At 46.9% G+C, this 24883-nt stretch overlaps 9 protein-coding genes across 9 annotated transcripts; 4 read left to right on the top strand and 5 right to left on the bottom strand.

The window, feature by feature from the left end:
- Window positions 1-179: 179 nt before the first annotated feature.
- On the top strand, window positions 180-2514 carry PGRI_091140 (Amidohydrolase 2; the record flags this gene model as incomplete). Its single annotated transcript, XM_040796827.1, has 4 exons — window positions 180-409; window positions 460-1016; window positions 1440-1508; window positions 1565-2514. The coding sequence occupies 4 exons, from the start codon at window positions 180-182 to the stop codon at window positions 2512-2514; spliced, it is 1806 nt and encodes a 601-aa protein (XP_040650257.1).
- Window positions 2515-3161: 647 nt separating this feature from the next.
- PGRI_091130 (cytochrome P450) lies at window positions 3162-4616 on the top strand (the record flags this gene model as incomplete). The annotated part of the gene is made up of 1 exon (XM_040796826.1): window positions 3162-4616. One exon carries the CDS (start codon window positions 3162-3164, stop codon window positions 4614-4616), a length of 1455 nt encoding a protein of 484 aa, XP_040650256.1.
- Window positions 4617-5080: 464 nt separating this feature from the next.
- On the bottom strand, window positions 5081-7847 carry PGRI_091120 (fungal specific transcription factor domain-containing protein; the record flags this gene model as incomplete). Its single annotated transcript, XM_040796825.1, has 4 exons — window positions 5081-5870; window positions 6027-7213; window positions 7312-7690; window positions 7759-7847. 4 exons carry the CDS (start codon window positions 7845-7847, stop codon window positions 5081-5083), a joined length of 2445 nt encoding a protein of 814 aa, XP_040650255.1.
- Window positions 7848-8401: 554 nt separating this feature from the next.
- On the bottom strand, window positions 8402-9193 carry PGRI_091110 (uncharacterized protein; the record flags this gene model as incomplete). Its single annotated transcript, XM_040796824.1, has 1 exon — window positions 8402-9193. One exon carries the CDS (start codon window positions 9191-9193, stop codon window positions 8402-8404), a length of 792 nt encoding a protein of 263 aa, XP_040650254.1.
- A 1595-nt stretch (window positions 9194-10788) lies between these two features.
- On the bottom strand, window positions 10789-11939 carry PGRI_091100 (NAD(P)-dependent alcohol dehydrogenase; the record flags this gene model as incomplete). The annotated part of the gene is made up of 2 exons (XM_040796823.1): window positions 10789-11694; window positions 11766-11939. 2 exons carry the CDS (start codon window positions 11937-11939, stop codon window positions 10789-10791), a joined length of 1080 nt encoding a protein of 359 aa, XP_040650253.1.
- A 510-nt stretch (window positions 11940-12449) lies between these two features.
- PGRI_091090 (sulfatase) lies at window positions 12450-16567 on the bottom strand (the record flags this gene model as incomplete). The annotated part of the gene is made up of 10 exons (XM_040796822.1): window positions 12450-12708; window positions 12757-12909; window positions 12960-13356; window positions 13423-13593; window positions 13651-13988; window positions 14040-14168; window positions 14640-14983; window positions 15035-15156; window positions 15217-15703; window positions 15776-16567. The coding sequence occupies 10 exons, from the start codon at window positions 16565-16567 to the stop codon at window positions 12450-12452; spliced, it is 3192 nt and encodes a 1063-aa protein (XP_040650252.1).
- A 1120-nt stretch (window positions 16568-17687) lies between these two features.
- Window positions 17688-19152, top strand: PGRI_091080 (uncharacterized protein; the record flags this gene model as incomplete). Its single annotated transcript, XM_040796821.1, has 3 exons — window positions 17688-17760; window positions 17820-18837; window positions 18888-19152. 3 exons carry the CDS (start codon window positions 17688-17690, stop codon window positions 19150-19152), a joined length of 1356 nt encoding a protein of 451 aa, XP_040650251.1.
- An 852-nt stretch (window positions 19153-20004) lies between these two features.
- On the top strand, window positions 20005-21919 carry PGRI_091070 (Major facilitator superfamily domain, general substrate transporter; the record flags this gene model as incomplete). The annotated part of the gene is made up of 7 exons (XM_040796820.1): window positions 20005-20179; window positions 20228-20364; window positions 20413-20495; window positions 20546-20764; window positions 20815-21649; window positions 21699-21804; window positions 21852-21919. The coding sequence occupies 7 exons, from the start codon at window positions 20005-20007 to the stop codon at window positions 21917-21919; spliced, it is 1623 nt and encodes a 540-aa protein (XP_040650250.1).
- A 299-nt stretch (window positions 21920-22218) lies between these two features.
- PGRI_091060 (putative glucan 1,4-alpha-glucosidase) lies at window positions 22219-24313 on the bottom strand (the record flags this gene model as incomplete). The annotated part of the gene is made up of 5 exons (XM_040796819.1): window positions 22219-22866; window positions 22918-23555; window positions 23604-23700; window positions 23747-24030; window positions 24082-24313. 5 exons carry the CDS (start codon window positions 24311-24313, stop codon window positions 22219-22221), a joined length of 1899 nt encoding a protein of 632 aa, XP_040650249.1.
- Between the last annotated feature and the right edge of the window lie 570 nt (window positions 24314-24883).

Genomic DNA, 24883 nt, shown 5'->3' with positions numbered 1-24883 from the left:
CTCGGCCTAACAACTAGACCGACCCCGAGGACAGGTCATACAGAGAGGGAGTGATTCGAAATGGTTTTTGGATGACCAGGAATATGAACTTTTTCTTTTCCTTATCTTAATTTGTCTTTTATAAGGATCTTTCATTATACGCAACTGCTTGAGGCAGTCGTCCGAATAGCATCATTAGTATGGCTATCTCTACTACCCAAAGGTCCTCCCGCAATGTGTCTCGCGGTATATGGGAATTAGCCCGGTTACATACCCGTGAAGCCTGGTTATGTTGGTATCCCGCCATCTGGGGGGCATGTGTGGCTGCGGGCATGCGAGATGTATCGCTGGAACTCGCGCCATTTCTCCGTTTACTCTTCGGCATCTGGGCCAGCGTAACAGCTACACATTGTACATTTTGTACATTCAAGTAAGTTAGTTAATCATATCGTGTCTACCTCTTACTGACGAATGTATTAGCGATATTTGTGACCAAAAGCTCGACAAACACGTCGAGCGATGCAAGGTTCGCCCTCTACCAGCTGGGATGATCAGTACGTCTGAGGCCATTGTGGCTTTTATCTGTTGGTTGCCTATCACACTTTCCATTACTTGGGGCACATTGGGTCCAGCCGTTACAGTGGGCTTCATCCCCGTATGGGTTTTGAGCACCATCTATCCGTTCATGAAGCGCATCATGCCATTCCCGCAAGTTGTCCTGGGTGCAATAATTGGGGGCGCCGTGTTCCCTGGATGGGTGGGAATTACTGGAGATCTAAACAATTTGGATCAGGCACTTCCTCTATTCTTTGCTACGGCGGCATGGGTTGTCTACTTTGATATTTTCTATGCGACACAGGATCGTCCGGATGACGAGAAGATTGGCGTAAAGTCACTTGCCGTGCTGATGGGAAAGAATGTCCAGGTCCTGCTTGCAGTGCTAGGGGCTCTGCAGGTATTGCTGTTTGCTGTCACCGCGCTGCGCGCGGAAATGTCACTCATCTTTTGGGTGCTAGGGCTCGGTGTATGGATGGTGAGTATGCCGTGGCATATTTTGTCATTGGATCTCAAGGATCGACACTCAGGAGGCCGCATTTTTAAGTCGAACATTAAGCTGGGATTGTATTTGACGGGGGTGTCTTTGCTGGAGCTGTTTGTCGTGCGCGTATTTGATCTTTCCTTGGGAAAGACATAGTACATATGAAATTAGAGCTGCGCTAAAATATGGAGTACGAGACGAGGGATGTATCCTATAGAGTGTGAAGTGGGAGTGACATCCACACTGGCCAGGCCAGTATTCAACCCCAATCCACCATACCTTGCTCTATCTGTATCTTCTCCGGCCGAGCATGATAGGTCTTGTTCTTACTCGGCCGTGGGACGCATCATTGGTTTATGGCAGTACGAAGTGATGATCAATATATATCTTATACGCCATCCCCACTCGTCTAGATATACAGTAAAGCTGCTTATCACCATGAACCGCATCGATGTGCACCATCACTTCATCCCCCCTGCCTATGTGAATGGTATCTTCTCTCTGAGTCGCAACTTCTCTCTAGTAACATCACTAACCAAGCCATAGCCTTCAATTCAACCCCTGGTGACCCCTCCGGCTGGCATCTTCCCAAATGGACACCGGAATCGACCTTATTCCTCATGAAGTCCCACACCACCCGCACGGCCATTCTCTCCTTGACCGCACCAGGTACTTCTATCATATCCAACTCTCCGGTAGAGTCGGCTACTCTCGCCCGGCAAATAAACCTCTATGGCTTCCAACTTCACCAGGAATATCCCACTCGGTTCGGCTTCTTCGCCAGCCTCCCACATCTAACACCTGAAAGCATCACTTCAGCCATCGAGGAACTCACCTATGCTTTGGACGTCCTCCAGGCTGATGGTATCACCCTGTATACTCGGTACAGTGGAACTGGATACCTCGGTCATATCGCATTTGCGCCGCTATGGGAAGAGCTGAACCGCCGCAAGGCAGTAGTCTTCATCCATCCGACGAACACCGCCTCGGATGCCCAGAACCAGCCCGAGATGGTCAATCCAAATTTACCACAACCAATCATTGATTATCCGCACGAGACATGTCGAGCAGCGGTCGATCTGATCACATCAGGGACGATCTCGAAGAACCCCGATGTGAAGATCATTCTGTCCCACGGAGGTGGTACACTGCCTATTCTCGCTACTCGTGCAGCAAATCTCCTTTATGATGCAGGTTTGACTGGTATCACTCCGGAGAGATTTCTGGAGCAGGCTAGGGGGTTCTACTTTGATCTCGCGCTATCTGGGAACCAGGGGAATTTGGGGTTACTGGTGGGCAAGAATGGTTTTGCAAAAACAGGTCATGTGCTATATGGCAGTGACTTTCCCTATGCTCCAGTCGACACTATCAACAAGTATGTTGAGATGATGGAGGATTTCTTTGCACATGGAGGTGAGAAGGAGATTGCCCGAGGTGCGGCGGTAGAGTTATTTCCACGTTTTAAGATTGAGGAGGATAACAAGGAGATATTGTGATGAATATGTGTTACAGATAGAAGTATTCCCATGTATATGGGGGAGAATGCATCATTGTTCGATGATCACATACAAAGGATGTGAGTCGGTGCGAGTATCAAAATCTGACAAGCCTTGTAGACTCCATATCCTTTAGAAACTACATATAGAATTCACTTGAACTGTGTGATCTCGGTCAAAACAGTCTCTCATCCGGACATCCGGTCAGACTAAGTCGGCCGACTTGAATTGCTGTGGTGATCGTATTGTATCCTAGGAGTATATATTGTCGTACCCCTGCTAGTCTATACACCACCATAGTATCTGTTTATAGCATACTCACTTTCATTTCATATTGAAACTCTTCATGAGATCTAGAGGTGTTAAACAACCTCATGGCGCTTTTTTATATAGCAAGTCTGGCTGTGGCGGGCCTGGTGTTGCTCGTCCTTCGATCTGTCTTGAACAGTTGGAGGATACAGCGCAAACTACCCCCAGGTACCTGACACATTGACCCTTCTATCTTGATCGAGTGATGAAATGTCAAGCTAATGATGTGTAGGTCCACCTGGTCTCCCTTTTATTGGAAACATCCACCAGATCCCTCCAGTGCGCGCGCATCAAAAGTTCGCCCTTCATCTAGTGACTTAACTGTACACTCCACTGACATGAACAGATTCACTGAATGGGCCAAGATTTATGGTGGTCTCTACAGCTTCCGTATTGGCCCAGCCACCGCCGCTGTGATCACGGATCGAAGTCTGGTCAAGGAACTGCTCGACAAACGCAGCGCTCTATACAGCTCACGGCCGATCTCCTATGTCGGACAGAACCTGATAACTGGCGGCGACCATCTTCTTGTTATGGACAATAACGAGACTTGGAGGCTATTCCGCAAGACAGTTCACCAGCACTTCAGGGCGGGCATGTGCGAGAAAGAGCACGTCAAGCTGCTCGAAGCCGAGCATACACAGATGATGCGCGACTTTCTCCTGTATCCAGAGAAACACATGCTGCATACAAAGCGCACAACTAACAGCATAATTATGAGTCTGCTGTATGGGATCCGTACCCCGTCATGGGATACACCACATATGCAGGAACTGTACGAGATAATGGAGAAATGGTCCAAGATGATGGCAACCGGCGCCACACCGCCAGTCGATATCTTTCCGTGGCTGACATGGATACCACAAAAGTGGCTGGGCAACTGGATTGATCGGTCGATAGAGGTGGGCACAGGCATGAAAGCGTTATATGGGTCCTTCCGGCGACGGGCGATTGAAGCGCGACGACAGGCCGAGGAGGGTTCTCAAAGCCGAGCTCGCATATTCATTGACCACGTCCTCGACCTACAGGAAAAGGAAAACCTCACTGATAACCAGGTCGATTTCCTCGGTGGCGTGATGATGGAGGGTGGATCCGATACCGGATCCACGATGCTCCTCGTGATGATCCAGGCACTGGTGCAGCATCCGGAAGTACAGGAACGGGCGCGCGCCGAGATCGATGCCGCCTGTGGTGAAGACCGATCCCCGACATGGGCGGATTTCAGCCGTCTACCATATATCAATATGATAGTCAAAGAGACGATGCGCTGGCGGCCAGTGACGCCACTATCATTTCCGCACGCGCTCAGCCAAGACGATTGGATCAATGGGCACCTCTTGCCGAAGGGAACAACTGTATTTCTGAACGTGTGGGGCCTTCATCACGATGAAAACGTATTTCCGAATCCCGACCGATTCGACCCCAGTCGATACGAAGGGCGAACTAATCTGGCCTCGGACTACGCCGCCTCCCCGGACTACATGCAGCGAGACCACTTCATCTATGGGGCTGGACGACGACTCTGTCCAGGGATCCATCTGTCAGAGCGTAGCATGTTCATCGGAGCGGCGAAGCTCCTCTGGGGGTTTCAGTTCAATCCTGAGCTCGATGAGTCAGAAAGGCCGGTCGCCATAGATACCGACCCAATCACAGGGTACACCGAGGGGTTCCTGGTGTGTCCGCGAGCGTACAAGTGCAAAGTTTCCCCTCGCTCCGCTGCAAGGGCCGAGACGATTCTCAGCGAGTTCGCGCGCGCCAGGTCCGAGATCCTTTGTCAGTATGCGACGCCATAAGCTGCGAGGTCGAGAGCGAAGATCTGAGGGCTGCTAAAGCAAGGCTGACTACAGATTATTCGGCCGAAGATGGGATATATCAGATGTACTTCAGCTGACATTAGCACGCTGTGTGTGGACCATGGAGGCCAGTGTGCACGCTATATGGTGTCCCGAGGGATGCGATTGGTTGAATCCAATTCAGACTGCACGGGAAAATGAATGGCTGTGCTAGGATACTTGAATTCCTTTGTATGTATGCAATGCGCCTCGTGGTGCAGTAGCGCAGTCCCTAAATGGAGAATGATGCATCGTTTATTGCAGGTTCGCGTGAGGTCTGCATCTCTGATGGAATCACCAACATTTTGGAATCAAATCATGTAATTGGTGGTGGAAGCAGGTCTATCAACATTTCTCATAGAATTTATACATTTGTTTCTGCTTATAAGCAAGAGAAAAGCAAAAGAACAGGTATCATAGCGATATTACGCTGGGAAATCGAGCCCTTCATGCAGGCCACGGGCACTAGACGATGTACTGTGTGCGCCTAACCCTGTTATTACAGCATGATCAGGCGTTATATTATCAGGATGTGCGAGGAAGTTGTCAGATTCCAGAATCAATGAAGAGGACCAGGCCTCTAGGTCCGAAATGGTAGCAAGGAAGTCCATATCTAAGCCAGAGTCACTTCCAGCCACCAAGACATTGTGCGGCGGGCCTGGTTTGTCACCAGTAACCACTGGAGGAGGTCCCGTGGGCATAGATGGGGTCTCACAATTGCGGTTGGTGCGAGTCGTAGAAGAAGATGCATCAGAAGAGGAATGGTTGGATGTCGCGCGTAACTCGGATACCTTGGTAGAAAGGCGCGATGTAGGAAAGCCGGCTTGGCCCTCGATCACGTCCAATGGCAGTGGGAGCTGGTCTTCAGCGCCGAGAGATGAGTCGAGGCGTTCGTGAAGATCGACGAGAACCTGGATGACCAACGGCATCCGCGTCCTGCTCCCATTGGACTGGGTATCTTCAGAGTTGGTCCTAGTTGAGGAGCTATCTGGATCTTGATATTGGGCCACACAGTGATGGATAACCTCATCAACGCAATATCGGGCCAGCAAGGTTTCTTCAGAGTCCTGGAACGAATGGAGATATACTAGGGTGATGAATACGCATTGGAGAGGGCCATAGTAGCTGCAGAAGAACCATGCGTACGGGGAGAACGCAGGGGCTTGATACAGCTGCAGGTAGATACGTAAGTAATTCACGCAAAGCTGCGACATGCTGGACGTTCCAATCGCGCGTTAATAAGTGTATCATAACAGTATGAAGGATCAATGTAGATGGATGACTTGAGCTGAACATGATTCACTGGATGAAGAGTATACAGATGCGCTAGATTTTGCGGCATAGGAATGAGATGCAAGGAATGATTCATACCTAGTCCATGACTTGCGTGATTGCGCATTCGTACTGTCGGGGGGTGGCAGAAATGGTTTCCGAAGTAAAACTGCTATTTCCGATTTTAGCAACGTTAGCATAATTCGCGTCCATGCTGCAAAGACGGTTGGCTGCCTTGCATCATCCTTGTACAACGAGGGATGCGTGGATGGTGATGCATTGGCCAGACGGGATGGGATATAACCCCTTTCAGGGATTCCCTGCATAGGAATGCGTGTAATAATTGAGTCGATCGCCTGCAGAAGGTCCTTGGCATCTGTGACAAGTTCACCAAACCCATTCTGGGTTGGACCCTGCGCGCTCTGTAGCTGCGCTATGATCTTCACTTGCAAGTGAGCAGTTCGAAAGCGTCCGATAGCGTATAGCATGGCCACCGATTTTCCATTAGTCACAGAGTCGGTGGGGGGAATTCCAGCAGGGATATCGCTGGGCTCTTCATGGTGAGCGTCAATCATGCTCACAGTCTCCAAGGCCTCGTTCCCACAACATGGGGCCAGCCCCGTGGAGATGCTCGACTGCACATCGAGCCAAACAATATGCCACCAGACGCGACGTCGAATTTCTTTATCAACGCGACTCAGCGCAGACCATGTTCCCTCCCGATGTAAACCCATAGTCTGGGCAATGCGCACTGTAGTGCTCACATTAACCAGACCACGCATAGGTTCGAATGGTCGGTCCAGGAACGGCCCCGTTAGCAGCGTTGAAACTAGTGTATTGAATGTTGGATGTTCGAGATGCTGAGATAGGGAAAGACTCGTCGTATATGCCGACTTGAGGTGGCTCACTGTCGTCTCCTTCTGTAGACCCCGAAGGCTCGTGTAGGTAAAGCTGGCTGGTGGTGCAGCAGATGCGCCACAGTACAGGACTGCAAAAAGAAGGCATATAAAGGTAGGATCATCGCGAAATTTATCCGAGGGGAAAGCAGTCTTGTTGTTCCGACACCAATTCCAGAACTCGTCGTAATCTGCCTGTAGGGAAGGCGGGTGTAGGAGAGGAGCAAGGGGCCACACGGCCAGGAAGAACGTCTCTAACAGGGCATCACTCACGGGCTTGGTAGGTAGCGACCGTAGGAGATTAAACATGCCCACCGAGGAGATATGTGGAAGGGGAAGATCGGGGTGAGCATGCCGGTTTTCGTCGAAGAAATCATCGCTCAGACTCTCCTACAAGTTCAACCGAAGTCAGTCATGGTCCTGCTAGGCGACCTATCTCGTAGCAGATCGAAGTTCCTCTTTTTTTTTTTCATTCCCTCTAGACTCACCTTTCCAGCAACGAATCCCCAGAAATTTTGACCAATATATCGCACGCGGCCACCTCGTCGTATACTCAAATAATCGCGACAGAGGGGGTTGAGGGTCGGGATGGAGCTTGGCACAGGGGAGGGATCGCGAGTAGTTGTCGAGCTACCAGGAACCTCATAACTGGGCAGTTGTATAGCCTCTTCCCATGAAGGTACTATTGGGTATTGTGGTGAAAGACTGTGAGAAGGAGGTCTAGACGGTTTTGGATACGCGTCTTGGAGCCAAGGGAGGTCTTGGCGAACATTGGAGTCTCTGGACTCTCTGGAGTCTCGAGGATCTCGAGAGTCTTTGGGTGATACTGGTCGTACACGACCAGTAGACTCATCACGGACCATTGCCCTATAAACACAATTCTCTTTCATGCGTACACAGTTGGCACATTCTGGCTGTTCGCGACCGCAACGAACCTTTCGTCGTCGACAGACAATGCAACTGAGGGATAACCGAGGTTTCTTGATCTGTCGCTCTGGCATATTTTCAGAGATAATTGTTTCATATTTGAAAGGGGAGAGGGGGGTGAGGGATTTTATTAGAATCATCAGAGAGAGAGAGAGAGGGAGACAGAGAGAGCATGGAAGTTAGCCCCAACTAAAAGATACCAATGACAATACAATAGTCTCATTTACAACATCAATTAAAAAATATATATATTATATCGAAAAGCAAATATAGTCAGGTATGCAATGGCTAGCCCTTTACAAGTCTCTTATTTTAACTATTTTGGACACTGCAGGTTGCAGTCCTTAGAGGTCTGGTATATAGCACTATATCACCAGATGAGAAATATATACCACAACGTTGTGATAAAATAATAGCAAAGTGAGAGAATAATAAAAGCATATAGTGGGAAATAAAGCAAAAGCAGAGAGCTTGGATATTGAATAGATATAGTATAGGCATTGGGATAACCCTGTGTATAATAGTATACTTCAAAAGTTGAGGTAGAGTGCTACCGAATGAAAGGATACTTGGCTAGAAAAAGACAGTGAAATTAGGTCGATACTCGCATTTGAAGGTCTTTACTCTTACAAAAAATCAGAATTGACCATCTCAACGTCGGCGAGGACCTTGCATTTTATCCAGCTTCGCCAGAATCCCCGCCGCTCCTACAGCCCCATATCCACCCTTCTTCCAGCAGGTCTCGATAATATCCCGGGCCCAGATTCGCTTGTCTAGCGTAGGGAGTTTATCCCGGGATGGGAAAACGGCGACCGAGTCATCAGTGCCACCGCTATGGTAAAGCCTGATACCGGTGTGTCTCCCAGTGACAATTTCATAGAACACGAGGCCCAGCTGGCAAAGATCAGTCCAGATGGAGCAATTATATTCGTCCACTGCATCTGCCATGACAGTGTCCATGGGCATGATACTCGAGGCACCGAGGTCAGCAATTACCACATTGGACGAGTCATCTAGTAGAATGTTGCGGCTGAGAAGATCACTGTGAATGACGCGACGTTGATGAAGATTGTGCAGACCGATAGCAAGCTGACGAAACCAGCGCTTCTGAAGCTCGATGCTGGGTGGTGCTCTGTGTTTCAGTCGATTTGCAAGCGTACCTCCGGACATGTATCTCATCTCGATTGTATCTCCAGGAAGGTCGAGACAAGGGACGATGCCTTCCACTGGGAGATCGAAGTCGGGCTGAATGCGCCGCCAGACCTCTTGCTCTCGCCGAATCCTTTCACGGTTGTCTTCCACTCTCTCCAACGTGTAATTCTTATACACGATTGCCATTTTAATTGCCACATCACCCCGTTGGACAACAACTGTTGCCTCACCAGATGCGATGATTGTATGAATCTTGATGTAGTGACCCTCGTCGTCGATGGGGCAATGCATGGTGCTCAGTTTGGGAGAACAAAATAATTGCAGGTGATTGCTGCTGTGGATCAGTCTGTTCAAGATGAGGGGATACTCTGGGAAACTGCCTTCTTGTTGTAAGCTAGCAAGTTACTTGGTTAGCTTGTACAGATTGTGAGGAAGAGGGGACCATACCTCTAGAGAATGTGTGTATTTGATGGTTGGGCTCAGAAAATAACCACAGTTCCGACACTGGCGATTCGAATTTCGTGAGGTTGGGGGTTTTAAAGTAAATAGAAGAGCGGTGCAGCGGTGCAGCCTGAAGACCTGGAATTTGGGGTTGTCAAATTGGTTGAACTGGGACTATGACCTCCTGGGGAGTCTTGGAGAATCCTGGAAAACTTCACAGGTTGTTTGATTAGAACTGGAAATGAGCGTCTCGACCGTGATTTTGGGTGGGATGGTCACAAAGAATGGAAGAAATGGAAGCAAGATGAATGAAAGCGAGATAAAAGGGAGATCAATGAAGCCTTCGGGATTCGAAGATGAAGACATTTCTTTTTTTCTGAATCACATTCCTCTCCGCCTTATGTTCCGCATAGAATTCGGGAATGTCTTCTTTTCCATTTTAGGAAAGATGGAGGTTCGAAACAGCTGCGCGAAACATGTAAATCCAACCATACTCCAATTGGCATATTTGAATGTTTCAACTGGGAATGTAACTTGGGCGAGTATGTCTTTTTTTCAGTCATTGGACAGTATATCAATAGCAGTAGAAGATCATTGAGTCTTTCTAACACTGAGTTTCAAGAGTGTACATCGTTACGCTCACAGAGCATCTGTTCGAAATGAGGTATCCTTTTGATCTCAAAGTAAAAGATGTTTTGAACCATTTAGCGTAAATTCATCCCAGTGCGTAAGGACACAGCGTATTGGGCAATATCCGAGTTGGGCCTCATTGGACTTAGGTGAACCTGTAATTTCCTTGCTCAGCAACACATCAGGTGTACACAACGGATAGAAGGCTTTTGAACATTTATAGCACTGAAGTTAGGAGTGATTGTTATATACAGTGTTGCATCACCACTTGTCAGCCCGAAATAATGTGTTGTTTAATCACATCCTTGTAGCCATGAAACGATACCTGAAATCCTGACCGGAACTCATCGTAATGGGTGAAACCAGAAATCATTGGGCGATATCTCAATAGAATCCTACTCGGGTTGTTGCCTGGAGATGCAGTTAGTTAAAGAGCAACACGTAGTCCGTTTAAGAGTGTCTAACCAACCAGTAGCCAGTACCTATGCACAGTTAATGAACCCCCTTGATGGATGGTAGGCTGACTTGAGTTTCATAAGAGGATCTTGAGAAGTATCTGAGAGAAATTGGTTGGAAAGTTCATTCGGGAAATAAGAAGGAAAGACGATTGTTTGAAGCCCTGGGGTGGAGCGCTGAAGAGATCAAACAAAGTCATCGATGACATCGCGATAAATCGAGGACCTTGCGAGACAAATATATATATTTCTATATCTATGAGACTTCTACTTTACAATTATTCTTGGCCATAATATGCATATAAAAACGTTTTGATATTTGAACTCCGTTCCAATTCTTAACTTCTATACATAATTAATTTACTGCTCGTTCGTGAGAACATAGCGGTAACGAGCATCACCATTATCCATATCCAAGATAGCCTGATTAGCATCCGCCATTGGACGCTCCTGAATCCAAGGCTTGACTCCCTTGGCAGCAGCCAACTCCAACATCTCCCGAATCTCACCGGGGCTGCCGATCAATGAACCACCGAGCTTGATACCCTTAAGGATAAGGACGAAAGCCGGGATCTCCAGACCACCATCCTCGGGAGCACCAAGCTGAATGAAGGTACCGCGAACACGCAAAAGTCCACAGTATTGAACGATAGGCATCTTGGAAGAGGAGGCAGTGGAAATGATCAAGTCGAGAGAGCTAGCGTGGCGGGTAGCCCAGTCTTCATCCTCCCCAGTGGCGATGAAGTCATCCGCACCGAGTTTGAGCGCATCGGCTTTTTTATCCGACTTGCGAGAGATAGCAACGACACGGTCAGCACCCAGTGCCTTGGCGAACAAAATGGCAAAGTGACCAAGGCCACCGACACCAACAACACCGACGGTCTTTCCGGGGCCACATCCATTTCGCTTGAGAGGGGAGTAGGTAGTGATACCACCGCAGAGCATAGGGGCCGCATCGGCAGAGGAGATAGCATCGGGGATCTTGATCACGAAGTGCGAAGGAGAGCGGTTGTATGTGGCGTAACCACCATATGACTTGCCCCCGTTGGCATAAGTACCGTTGTATGTGCCAACCATCTTAGCGCAGTGCTGCTCGATACCTGATGCACAGGCTTCACAATCGCCATCCTTGTTCTGACACGAACCACTCTGCGCGCCAACGCCAACACGGTCACCGACCTTGATATCTCCCTCGGCCTGGGATCCGACACGGACAGCCGTTCCGACAATTTCGTGACCAACGCAGCAGGGGTAGTTGGTAGGACCCTATAGAAACGGATAACAGGTATTAGCAACTTTTGATTCAATTCTGATGTTCAAGAAAAATCCCGCCATACCCATCCACTGCGCAGAGTGTGAAGATCCGAGCCACAGATACCACAGTGAGTGACCTTGATATCGATATCAGTCTCCTCCCATGGCTTAGGCTCGAATTCCTGCCAGACCATTTTTCCCTCCGCGGCATCAGGGCCGAGGCCTACCCATCCTTCGAACTTATAATTGGAAGACATGATATAGTATAAAAGATGTTAATAGATTTGGGATTCAATATGATCTACGATTCCTGCAAGGTCCTTTAAACTACCCGAACGGAGAGATCAAGCTCCGTCTCGGAGGGTTCTTGGAAATCTTCGGTTTTTTGTGCCGTGGACATCAAAGGCGAATAAAAGGTCCACTTGACCCGAGTGAAATCTTTATTGGATTGTTGAGAGTGGATTGTCATCGAGTGGATTGTCATCGAGTGGATTGTCATCACGGCCTTAATTCATGTTATATCCGAAGAGAGATTTTAGACCAAATAACCAACTATTTCAACACTTGGGATATCAGGTACAATGTCCACGGGTTAACTCCATAAGGTGCTTACTTCTACGGAGTTAAGAATCCTGCTTTTTCTTTTGTATTGGCCAGGATCAATTGGCTTCAAGTGTAAAAAAAATTGATTGGAAATGCATTTCATTCGACAATTCTCTATTTGATTTTTGTGGAGAATTCCTTGATCTCATCTGTCGGTAATTTTGTCACACTTTTGCCTCTCCCGAAGCAACCGCTTTTCGGAAATAATATTGAACACATAGTATAGCGGTGAGAATCCATGAGGTACCAGCAAGGCAACTAATTGCTGTGAGACCATGCAAGTATTTTGGAGCATCCGAAGTGCGGAAGATCTGTGAGCCAGCGATACCAGCACAGTTAGCAGCCATGACCACCAATGCCATAGCAACACTTCTTTCTTGGGGTGTGCGGCAGTAGAAGGAAAGCCAGCCAACATTGAGAATGCTATTATTTGGTTAGATTGAGTTATAAATACCGGCATAGGGAACTCACTGCATGCTGCAATAGGATACATTTGCGACCGCAATAACTCCATACCGTTGCCATTGTGAAGCATGGGGGTTACTTGTACGGAGACAAGTGTAGGAAATCACATTCCAAGTGATAGCCAAGAGCACAAAAGGACCACGGTGTCTGGTTTTGTCACTGTCGGGAGTTAGATTATCATAATTGTGGTAATAGTCAGAAGCACTTACGCGGCAAAAGACAGAACGACCAGCCAAATCATACTACAGTAGACAGGAACCGAAGCTAAGGCGTTGGCCTTGACAGCACCGAAGCCCAGCCCTTTGATCATACTGGGTGTGTATTGGGTCAAACCCGAGAAACCAGACATGGACACCAAAGTCACGAACACATGTTGCAGGATGCGCGGCTGCTTAACGGTGTGCCAAATATCAGAGCCTGAAATCTGAATATGACCTGTAGCTTTCAGAGGGTCATCTAGTAGAACCCGGTTGCGAATAATGTATGATTCGCGCTCGGTAAAGTAACTCCAGCGGCCAAAGGAAAGCAATGGACGGCCGTCTCCGACCGATGCTGGCACGAGGAGAGTGAATACAATTGCGATAAAAAGGGTTATCAGGCCCTCCACTATATGATCAATTAGTAGAGCTCAAGCGGGTGAAAATTGTATATTTAATTCGGATTTGTACGTACCCAGGAAGATCCATCTCCACCCTTCCATACCATGCGTCCCATGCAACTGAAGTAGACCAGCGGATATCAAGCTCGATGTAGCCGATGCGAACATCTGCCCGTAGAAAAACAGACTGGTGCGGAGACTAGTCTCGTCTTTCTTATACCAAGTGGAGAGGTAATATAAAGCGCCTACCAAGGATCAGTCAATTATCCACGCACAAGATATAGCCCTGGAGATTAACATACCAGGAATAAAACCACCTTCACAAAATCCCAGCAGAATCCTCGTAACCAGATACGCAGGATACGAGTTAACAAAGGCCTGGAAGGTCGCAACCAACCCCCATGCGAATAACTGACCTGATAACCAGACGCGGGGTCCAATTCGCTGCATAATGATATTCGACGGGATCTCAGATAGAACAATACCAGCGGAGAGTAGTTGTGATCCGACATTAATTTGATTTGTTGTAATATTGAGGTCTTTTGTGATACTCGATGTCAAAACGGCGCTGATATTGCCGCGATCCATTTGTAAGGCGAAGAAAGCGACTGCGAGAATAGGAAGGAGAATAAAGTCGACTCTAATAGAACCCTGTTAGCGATGTATTTATACTTGATGGTTGTATACTCACTTCCGTCGAACGGCGGATTCTTCACCATCCCAGTCTTTAACAATACCATGGTCAAGCTCACTTGGAGGTGAGTCAATGACCTGCTCGGCTATCTTGTACTTCTCATCAAAGATACCTTGATCTGACATGCTTCAATTTAGAGGTTGAAAAATCACCCAAAAAGGGAAGTATATGGATGTTGCGTAGAGGTTATAAAAACATGACTGATCGATCATTCTTATAGGAAAAAGGGAAACCCATAATGATTGCGTAGGCCAATTCACTAGAAATGTACTAGGGAAGATTTAGAATGCCAATGCGAGCATTTTTGATGTCGCGACACATGGCGATATGGCGCAATCACGGCCTATCTGTATTTTCCGAACAGCTGGGAATCTTCAATGTTGTTATTGGCTTGGAGATATTATTCTTTTTTCTATTTGACGCAATTTGACTGTTTATCCGAAAGTCTATATGTTAATTCGTAAATATGTGTGCTCATATTCACTGCTGTATATAGTTGTCTTTGACCGGAAATATCCCGCTAAACTGAATATGTACTTAATTTGAATATATGCAATTTTTGGTCCCTCACTTACAATCTAAAACTTATAATCTTACACCCACGCATCCCAAGACACGCCGTGTTGACTAGTCAATGGCACCTGCGGCCCCTCAGCTTCAACGATATAACCTGCATCACACCAGTCAAATGAGACCCGGGGCTGTGCGCCATAAAATCCATCATATTTCTCATCCAGAGCATCGTGAAATGTGCTCACTGCATCTACCGGTTGAAGGACATCCCATGGCCGGATGCAAGTCACACCCTGGCAAGACTTGAGAACCATCAAAATAGCGTCCAGTCGATTGATAGCCTGGGTTAAACTGCGACCTAAAATTTTAGGCTCATTGACATCAACCAGGGTGGTCGGATACAGATTATTTAGCTGGTACGGGTCGGTCTGGAGCAATATTAGTTGCTGTGGTAAAGAATCAAGGTACTATTTACTCACCGACAGATCGTACAACTCGTGTTCATTGTTGCACCAGACTGAGTAATACAGATTGTAACCCTCTCCGAGTAAGCGGACGGATTTGTATGTGTTATTCGGGATGAGAGTTGAGCCTCCGGGGCCTGTGTTAAAAGATTAGTATATATCTCAAAATAATCGATGAGGACGTTGCTTGGACATACCAATACCGCTATAGACACCCTCCACGACAGCAGAGCCCCAGTATTCCACTGTAACATGTTCATGCCGCCGACCATCAAACTCAGGGGTCAGAGGAATCGCAGTACCGTCGAAATCATCCCTTGCTGGAATGCCTGCAAGATGAAAAAAGGTCGGCGCCATGTCCACATGAGTGGTCACAGCATCCTGCACATATCCCTTGGCAACACCGGGTCCACGAATAAACAAGGGAACACGAATATCCTCCTCGAATCCACACGTCTTTCCGGGCGGCAGTCTATGCTGGCCAATGTGAAACCCATTATCCGAAGTGTAGATAATGTAAGTATTATCCAGCTGACCGCTCTCTTCCAGCCGGGTGACAAGGCCATCCACCAATTCATCAACACCCTGTAGAGCGCGCAGACGCGAACGATAAAAGTGATCGTTATATTCGATCACCGACTGATTCTGCAGGGGTAAATCACGAACCCAGCTAACTCCACTTGGCTGCGCGAGCAAATCACATCCGTCAGAATTGGCGGTCACAGACACGTTAATTCAAATCAGGGCCGCGCTTACCTGGTCCGGATTGAAGTTCGCTGTGCGAGGTACCGTGACATCTTGGAACAAATTCTCATGTCGTTCGAGGGGGATGGGGGCAGACATGTAAATCTTGCCCGCAGCAACATCGGCCAGATCAATATTCGAGTGCGGCGCGACTGGCGCCACAGCCAAGAAGAAGGGTCTCTCACCAGCCAGTGCATCTTCAAGGAAACCTAATGCTTTTCCCGTAATCACATCGATCGTATGTTCACCCTCATGGCTGATCGGTGGTTCATGATTTCGCTGGTAAGTGGAATTAAGATAAGAATATGTATAAGGGTCGAGAAGGAAATCAGATGCATTGAATCCATTGATGTGGGGACTGTGGTAGTTCTCAACAGTATGTGCGTTGAACATTTTGCCGGTGTAATAAGTATCATAACCCGCAGCTTGTAACCACAGCGGGAGGAAATCATCATTGAAACCACGCTCAACAAATTTGGGATATCCGCCATATGGCGGACTGACATTGGTTACATTTGTATTGTGTGCTTGGCGACCGGTCCATAAACTCACACGCGATGGACAACATAAGGCTGTAGTGACAAAATGGTTTCGGAAAAAGGTACCCTGGTCACGAATATGTTTGGAGATGAAGGGAGTGTAAGAAATGGAGTCCAGTTGGAGATCTTGATCATCAGTGATGACGAAGAGGATATTTGGTGGTGATTCATGTTTTAGTACAGTTTGAAGAGGTGACTGTAGGTCAAATTGGAAATTGAAGGCGATAACTCCATGGACAAGATTTAGTGCAGTGATTAATTTCATTGTGAGATGATTTTTGAAGTTGAAAGAGGATTTCGTATATAAAATGAAAATGGGCTTGGCAAAGAGATGATGCCATCAATGACCCCAATGGCGAGAAAAATCATTCCTTATATATTCTTTTTTATATCATATATTGTACAACATCGGAGTATATATCTAGTAGACCATATTCACTTCCTATATTGAAGATAGGCATAATTCATCCAAATATCTTCCAAGCAGAGTCTTTCGCCTCCACGATCAACTTGAACTGCAGATAATTCTTAAGTCCACTTTTGCTTAAAATCCACCTTGCAGACCTGCTAGATGCCTACTTATCATTAGCTTGTATAAAATACTATTACACTATAAATCGTGAATGATCTGCCGAAGCTGCATAGGCCGATTCTATGATCCCCAGGAATTCAGGCAGTGGCTACTGTATCATAGTACTATGTACTATGTACACTGGTGAATACCGTATCAAAATGGCTTGTTAGTTGTCTCTGTCTTTTTATCTTCTTTTATATCTCCTAAGTAGACATCAGATAATGAAGAACAGCCTTTCTATGTATACATACTATTAAATCAGAGTATTAAATTACGAAATTATTTACAAAACCTGACACTCCAAAACGGTATTTATTACAGTATTATAGGAAAGACCTTCCGTTGTTCGACTCTCCTACCGTATTGTAACAGTATGTGACGGACACCTCAAAATTTACCCATACCCTTTTGTATACTACATATGTAAACATGTCCAGGTGAGTCAATTGAAGTTCACTTCAAATTGTATCTCCTCTAACTATTTTTTCTTGATACTCTTACCCTCGTCTTTATATCATTTTATGCTTAATCCAACAAGCCCTCGTATTAACAAAAAGAAACTGCCAAGATCTCGGGCGCTGTTCCTCCCAGCCCTACCCCAATCAGATCTCTTCGACAGGGCCTCAATCTTACTCCGGACATTCTCCTCAACTGATACTAGTAGTGGATTGGCTAGATCTATGAACTAATGTACTCTGGGGGTTGGCGCCTATGTTTTCCTTTTATTTCCCCCTTTTCATAAGGGTTGAGCCTTTCTACATATGACGATGCGCCACGCTTGGAATTCCGATCGACAATCCCAGGGTCTAATATGGCCAATATGTCCAATATGCTAGGTTTTCCCCGTGCGATGAACACAGTGCTAGTCGTGCTATGCTTTTCTAGTGAGTAACTTATTTCTATGAACTCACCCAGTACTCCACACTTGGTCTTACGTTTTCAGATGCCTTTGCTGCCAATTGCAGCTCAACTTGGATCACCTCCGTGGCTGATGCAGATACGCTTCGTCAGAACTGTCGAGTGGTCACCGGCCACGTTGGAATCGGTCCATTTACAGGGGATGAAACGGTTCACATTAACCTCGACGGGGTGGAAGTGATCGAAGGCACCCTAGGGGAATATCCTTATGCCCGGCATGACTATTTCACGCAGCCCTCTTACACCCTCACCAGTTCATCTTTAAAGAAAGCCGACGCAGTGGAATTTGGAAAATACAACACTCGCATAGTGAACCTCACACTTCCTGGTCTCACCTCCGTGAATGACTACGTTTTTATAGGGAAACTTGCCTACAAGCTCGCCTACCTGGATATCACGAGTCTGAATTCCGCGCGTAGCATTGCGCTAGGCTCCCCAGATCTTAAGACACTCCACCACACAAACTTACGCAAAGTGACAAGTCTGAGTATTTATCCGATGCAGGTCGACTCGCTGGATAGTTTGTCTGACAATGAGCTCAATCTGGAAAATCTTTACATTGAAGGTCCATTCCCGAACGTGAATAACATTCCTATTGGTGTCAAGTCTGTCGACTTCATCCAAATCTCTGACAATTCATCTGTCACACTAGGAGGGTCCTCGACAAAGGGATTGACCGTCAAACGACTCAAACTCGACAATGTTACGGGTTTCAAGCGTAGCACAAAGCTTGAGACCCTCGAGGTTGGGTATCTGAAATTCTCAGACCCCGTTTATATCACTCATCTAGAACTCCCGTTTGATAATCTCGGCACTCTTGAAATCGAGCAATCCGATGACAACCCTCTGAAGTCTATCACCCTTCCCCCCAACGCTGTGGATTGGACAGGTGGCTTTACACTTGTCATTGACCGTGCCCCCAATCTGAATTTAAGCTCAATGTACGGTGTCGACGACCAAGGCAACCGTATTCAGACTTGGTACTGGCCAAAGAATGTCACATTGATTGATATTTCTGCTGCCACTGTGGGAAATGCCTTCTTGTTTGTGTCTCTCCCTTGTAGTAGTCACAAAAGCTTACCTAAAAGAACAGCGATCCCTTTGTTGCCCAGCAAAAGGGCCTGGACAAAGATTCCCCTCCTTCGGTTTTGAGTGCCTTTAGAATTTCTCCATCAGAGAATTCTACTAGTTTCAACTGCACGACCTTCCGTGAGCTCCAGGATATGGGTCGCTTGAGCGATGTAGACAATTTCGCCTGCCACGATCCGGACCTTACCAGCAGCGCTATTCGTGTTCATGTACCGATCACCCTCAGTCTTGTCAGTGCCGTGCTTGGAATTTCTATATGGATCCTATGAATTGTCCCAAATCCAAGTCAGTGGTGTATAGTACGAGTAGCGAGGCCTCTTTTTGGTATGTACATTTCCAACTTTTTGTTATAATGAAGAATTATTGGGTTTAAGACCAAAACAGAATATAGCTAATATGTCAGTACTGTGTTGAACGGCGTATTCAATTAACTCATTCCTTTCGAATCAATATGTAAGTATCTGTTTTCAAGGTTTCTTGATATAAATGTCATCTCTGCACTTTCTTCGAACACCTTCTTCCAGCAATACCACAATGTAACATATCTCAAACTATCACTTCATTATGCACTCTCCAGTCCATTTATTACAACATGGCCAGGCCAACCCATGGTCCGGATCAGTCACCTATTGCACCAAAAATGAAAGTGACCCGTCTTGTGATGATGATAGCATCAAGGTGGGGAAGATTCCATGGCCAGCTAGGGCCAAGGTTTACCTATTAGCAGCCATGGAGAGGGCCCGAAATAGAGGATATAAGATGTGAAGAGCAGAGAATCGAACTGAAGTATCTCTATATATATAATAGGCTAAACCTAATTGGGATGACACCCTAGGAGGGAGATGTAGTTATATGCATTGTTGATATAGGATACTCCTAGATGACAAGGAGCTATGTGTCTATTTCTTATGATATGATGTGCTTATTGAAACCTTATAAAGATATATACGAAATGTGTGAAATTAAACGTATGAAAGTGGATATATTGCGTGCTTGATAACTCCGATGAGCACAACCTTGTAAGCCTTGTGCTTGGAATATTTATCGGGTGAGTCAAGACTTGGAAGTGCATAATCCCCCTCTCAATACGTTTTTCTTTTGGCTTTCTATGTTTCAAAAACATGGCTAATATAGAAACCGACACGGTTGAGGTACCCCCAGGTATCATCAGCACCAATGTTATCGCGAATAACCATATCGAAGACGAAGAGAGTCCATTACTCCCGCAATCTGATACAGAGCCTAAGCTCAAGACGTTGACAAGTGTTGGGACAATCATCGCGGTGCTTTTGCTTGGTAGGAGAATCTGTAAATATACACGATGGAAGGTCTAATCGAATATAGGCGAATTTATTTCCAATGCCGATGCGACATTAGTCATGGCCGCAGCAGGCCGCATCTCCTCTGAATTCAATCGTCTACGCGATGCTAGTTGGCTCTCAACGGGTTATACGTTAGGTGTCTGCGCTGCACAGCCAATGGTGAGCACAACTACATCAGAGATATCTCAAGGACTAATTATCATTTAGTATGGAAAATTGAGCGATATCTACGGTCGCAAGCCAATGCTATTACTCTCATATTTATTATTTGCAGTGGGATGTATAACGAGGTAGGGATATACCCGATCCGCCAGCTGAGACTCAATTCTGACTTTTATAGTGGCATCGGTTCCCACATGTGGGTGGTGATTTTTGGTCGTGCAACCAGCGGAATGGGCGGTGCAGGAATCATGACCATCAGCTCTATTATCATCACAGATATTGTGCCTAAGCGTGAGGTTGCTACTTGGAGAGCATATGTGAATATTGCCATGACACTTGGACGTAGTCTCGGAGGTCCGCTAGGTGGTTGGCTAAGTGATACTATCGGATGGAGATGGTGAGTTTCCAGTATCTCACAACTTCCAACTATCTTCTAATCACATTTAGGTTGTTCCTCCTACAAGCCCCATTCCTCGCTCTAGCTGCAGCTCTCGTTATCGTGAAACTAAATGTCGGGGGAAAGAAAGACTCCATCTCTAAGGGTAACAAACTCGCCCAAGTCGATTTCCTCGGAACAGCTCTCCTAGGCTCATCTATTGTCGCGATGATCACCCTCCTCGACCAAGGCGGAAAGTCCTTCCCGTGGAGCTCATGGTGGACTCTTCTCCTAGCAAGCGGAGGAGTATCACTTCTAATCGCCTTCGTGCTCGTCGAAGCCTACATAGCCCGCGAACCAATATTCAACCTTCGGATTCTCCGGCGCACAAACGTCTCAACGGCATACATAATCAGTGCACTACAGATCACCGCGCAGCTAGGCCTGATGTTCTCCGTCCCACTATATTTCCAAGTAACACAGCGCGCATCTACGACAGCAGCGGGGATGCATCTTATTCCAGCAGTTATCGGAAATACACTCGGTGGACTACTGGCAGGAATATTTATCCAGCGCACAGGACAATTCAAGATTCTCCTTGTCATCGCCGGACTGGTTGCCGGTATCTCCTACCTCCTCCTATACCTCCACTGGGATGGACACAGCGGCTTCTGGGAGTCCCTATTTATTCTCCCCGGTGGACTTGGTACGGGAATTGCATCAGCATCATCATTTATCGCCATGTCATCTATGCTACCGGCTGATGAAATTGCCATGGCGACGGCGGGATATATGCTTATTGCGGGATTCTCCATGACGGCTGGTGTGACTACATCCAATTCGGTTCTGGGGATGGAGTTCCAGCGGCAGCTAAGGCTAAATCTTCACGGGCCTGGGTCTGAAAAGGTAAGTACTGTCTAGTGAGGATCTTTGATTGTAGTGCTAAATCTGCTAGGTTATTCAACGTGCGATGGCCGATACGAATTATATTGCTCACCTCAGTGGCCACCTACGGGAGATTGTGGTGGCTTGTTACGTCTCCGGGCTTAAGCATACATACCGTGAGTTGATATCCAATTGTATCGCGTATTCCACTGACGTGAAACAGTCGTTTCTCTTGGTTGCTCGCTTTTGGCGTCATTCAGCGGTTTGTTTATTGCGCGCCATCAAATATAGACTCATCTATCCGAACTACATAACTATATTGGATAAAGATAGATAATACGGAAAAGAAATTTGAACTTCCTTGTGATATAAATGCAAAGTGCACAAGAATCTACAGAAGTCCAGGTAGCTCAATTGCTCATCATAGCCGTAAAGCTAATGCTGAAATGAAATTTCATTCTCATGTTGTTATCCTCCGCAGAACCAAGACACCATCTATGACAAAAGTTTCCCAAACTTAGAACTAATGACTGCCATAGCCAGACCAAAACTTCTACTTCCAACTCTTCTTAATTCCTTCCTTAAACTCATCACCTCCAAGTATCACTAATCGTGACAGCCGTGGTGCCACACTTGGCGGGAACAGTGTACGACAGGTTCGGGTCACTCTCCCACTTAATAGTGCCATCACTCGCCACCTGGATATACTTGTAGGTGAAACTAGTACCCGGTGTAAGTGATACAGTCACAAACCACAGGTGGTTGCTCGAAGTGTATGAGGAAGCGCTCAACGCAATAGCACTGCTCGGAGACCAAGACCCAAGTTGAGGGATAGAACCAGCCAGCTTGACATTCTGGCCAAATGTGGTAGTGGCGATCACATTGAAAGTCACTGCAACGGCGGTCGGAGTGGTGCATGATGTTGTCGTAGTCGCCGTCGTGGTCGCAGTTCCACCGGATCCAGTAGTAGTTACGCCGCCTGATCCGCTGGTCAAAGCGGGAGGCCAGGCGGTGTTTGTAGCACTGCTGAAAGTACCAATAGCCGAAGTATGTTGACATTGGCTAGGGACACTACTGGCAGAGGTTTCGCCCCATGGTGCAGGAACTATAGCATTTCGACGCTCATTGGCAGTAAGTAGGGCTGCGTAAGACCATGTGAGGTCACGAGCGGAAAGTGGCGAGCCATTTGACCTGGAGAATTGCTCAGACAAGGCGCCACTGGACGGAGTATATTTTTCCTAAGATAATTGTTAATCTGGGTCAACAAGCGATATTACTGTGCCACATACCACAATGCCAACATATCCATCCGCATATTCCTTGACAGCGCTCACGATTGCGGAGTACGTATCGCTGGATGAGGAGTAGGTACCAATCGCAGCAGAGCCGTACAGATCCTTGAAGAAGTTCAAGGATACGGGGGTAATTGTCAGAGAGCCGATACGGTTCCATGTATATATAGCATCATACAGCTGCTCAGCTGCAGCTAAAGTGCAAAGGTACCAAGGGTTACCATTGTAGTATGAGTCCTCTGGGTATCGACCGACCGCAACAGCCTTGCCTGCAGCAATACCAGAGTTGACAGTGTAGATTGATCGGAAAGAATCAGTCACAACTTTGTGATTTGCGAGTGCTCGAGCCGAGCAAGGCTGGAATGTGGTGTCATCACATCCTGCCTCCGGGTCGAAAGTTTGAATGCTACCGAGTAAGGTGTTGGCATCTTTGCCAGAGCGACCACCACCAAAGTTGGCCATGATGTAAGATCCTGTCCAGAAAGACTGCAGGAAACATAAGACCTGCGGAGCCTGAGAGTCACAGTACGAACATGAGGAACCAACTTGGCTTGCGAATGTGCTTCCCTCCACCAAGGCACGGTGCTGAGCCGCGATGGTAAAGAAAGAGGAGCCAGAGACTTCCTCCCAGAGATCTATAAGGTATAAGCACTGTGCGCAGCCAAGTATCGATATATACTAACCAAATCCGGTCTGATTCCAGTACTGGGCAACGTAGGAAAGATCATTGCGCACAACGGGCCAGACGTTGTTAGTCGCAAGGGTAGTGTATCCATTGCTCTGAACTAATTAGCAATGCGACAGTAAACAAGTTCAGAATTCATACAATAAGCCATTGGCCAAACGAAATCAACGCAGTGGCTCGCAAAGCTGGTCCATCACGCTGAGGACGACCCCAAGAGCCAGTGAAAGCTGTCTCATCAGCGTTAAACTTGGGCTCTGCCAACCCACCGCTGAACAGATTTCCAGATGGATTCGATACTGTCTGGATATAGGCCTGGGCATTGATATATTCTTCAATAAGGTTCAACAATGTGCTGTCACCATGTTTGAACATATCGACCAAAGTTTTGAACACCAGAGCCGAGTCGCGAGTCCACGTAAAGAAGTCTGTAGGTTGAGTTAGTTTTCAGTTCAACCAATAGCTGTGGAATGTCTTACAGTCCGGGTCAGAGGTACTCGGGCTGGCTATTACAACGCCAGGCTTTGCATTCGCAGCATGAGCACCAGCCGATCCGATGTTGTCCAAGATACCCTGTCTTGCCACGGTAATCTCAGATGCTAACCAGGTATCCAAGCCACTTGCACGAGAGGCTAACGATATCTGTGGGGCGGCGATGGCAGCATGGCCAAGAGCAAACGCCCAAATTGCAGTCCAAAAACGAGGAGCCATGATGTGGTCAAACGGTGAGCTAATCCGAAATCATTGGGGGTCCAACGTGCTTTTTATAGGGCAGGTAAATCATATTTGGTCAAAATTCTAAAGCCGATGCATTTGCATGCTGCATGGTCATTGCATGGTCATTGCATGGAAATTACATGATCGCACCCTATTGCAGAGACAATGAGTACCATCTTAACCCCGAAGAAATGCCATTAGGCAAAGATCGGCTTTCTTTTCCGGCAATGCCGTTGGAAATTCACTTCTAACACTAGTCAAGAGCTTCATTTTTTAGTTCTACAAGTGTCAGGTCTGATCATTACTATGTTCGGTAGGCAAATCGAATATCTCCCGAGATACATGTGACATCTTACTATCCGATCATTGATCTACATGCCAATCGCTTATATCGACTACTTTTCAAATCAATTACAGTTCAACTCATATCCCATTATTATCAATCTTTCATTCCCGCTGAATCTCCGCCCCCTGTCATTCTTCACCGTATAATGCGGGGTGACCGCCAAATCAGCCAGTTAGGTTATCATTCACCAACACGCTAGACTTACCTGGTAACTAGCG

The sequence above is a fragment of the Penicillium griseofulvum genome (assembly GCF_001561935.1).
Source record: "Penicillium griseofulvum strain PG3 chromosome Unknown contig_12, whole genome shotgun sequence".
In the NCBI taxonomy this organism is placed as follows: domain Eukaryota; kingdom Fungi; phylum Ascomycota; class Eurotiomycetes; order Eurotiales; family Aspergillaceae; genus Penicillium; species Penicillium griseofulvum.
Note: the sequence above shows the minus strand (reverse complement) of the source record. Positions and strands in the feature narration are given on the sequence as shown.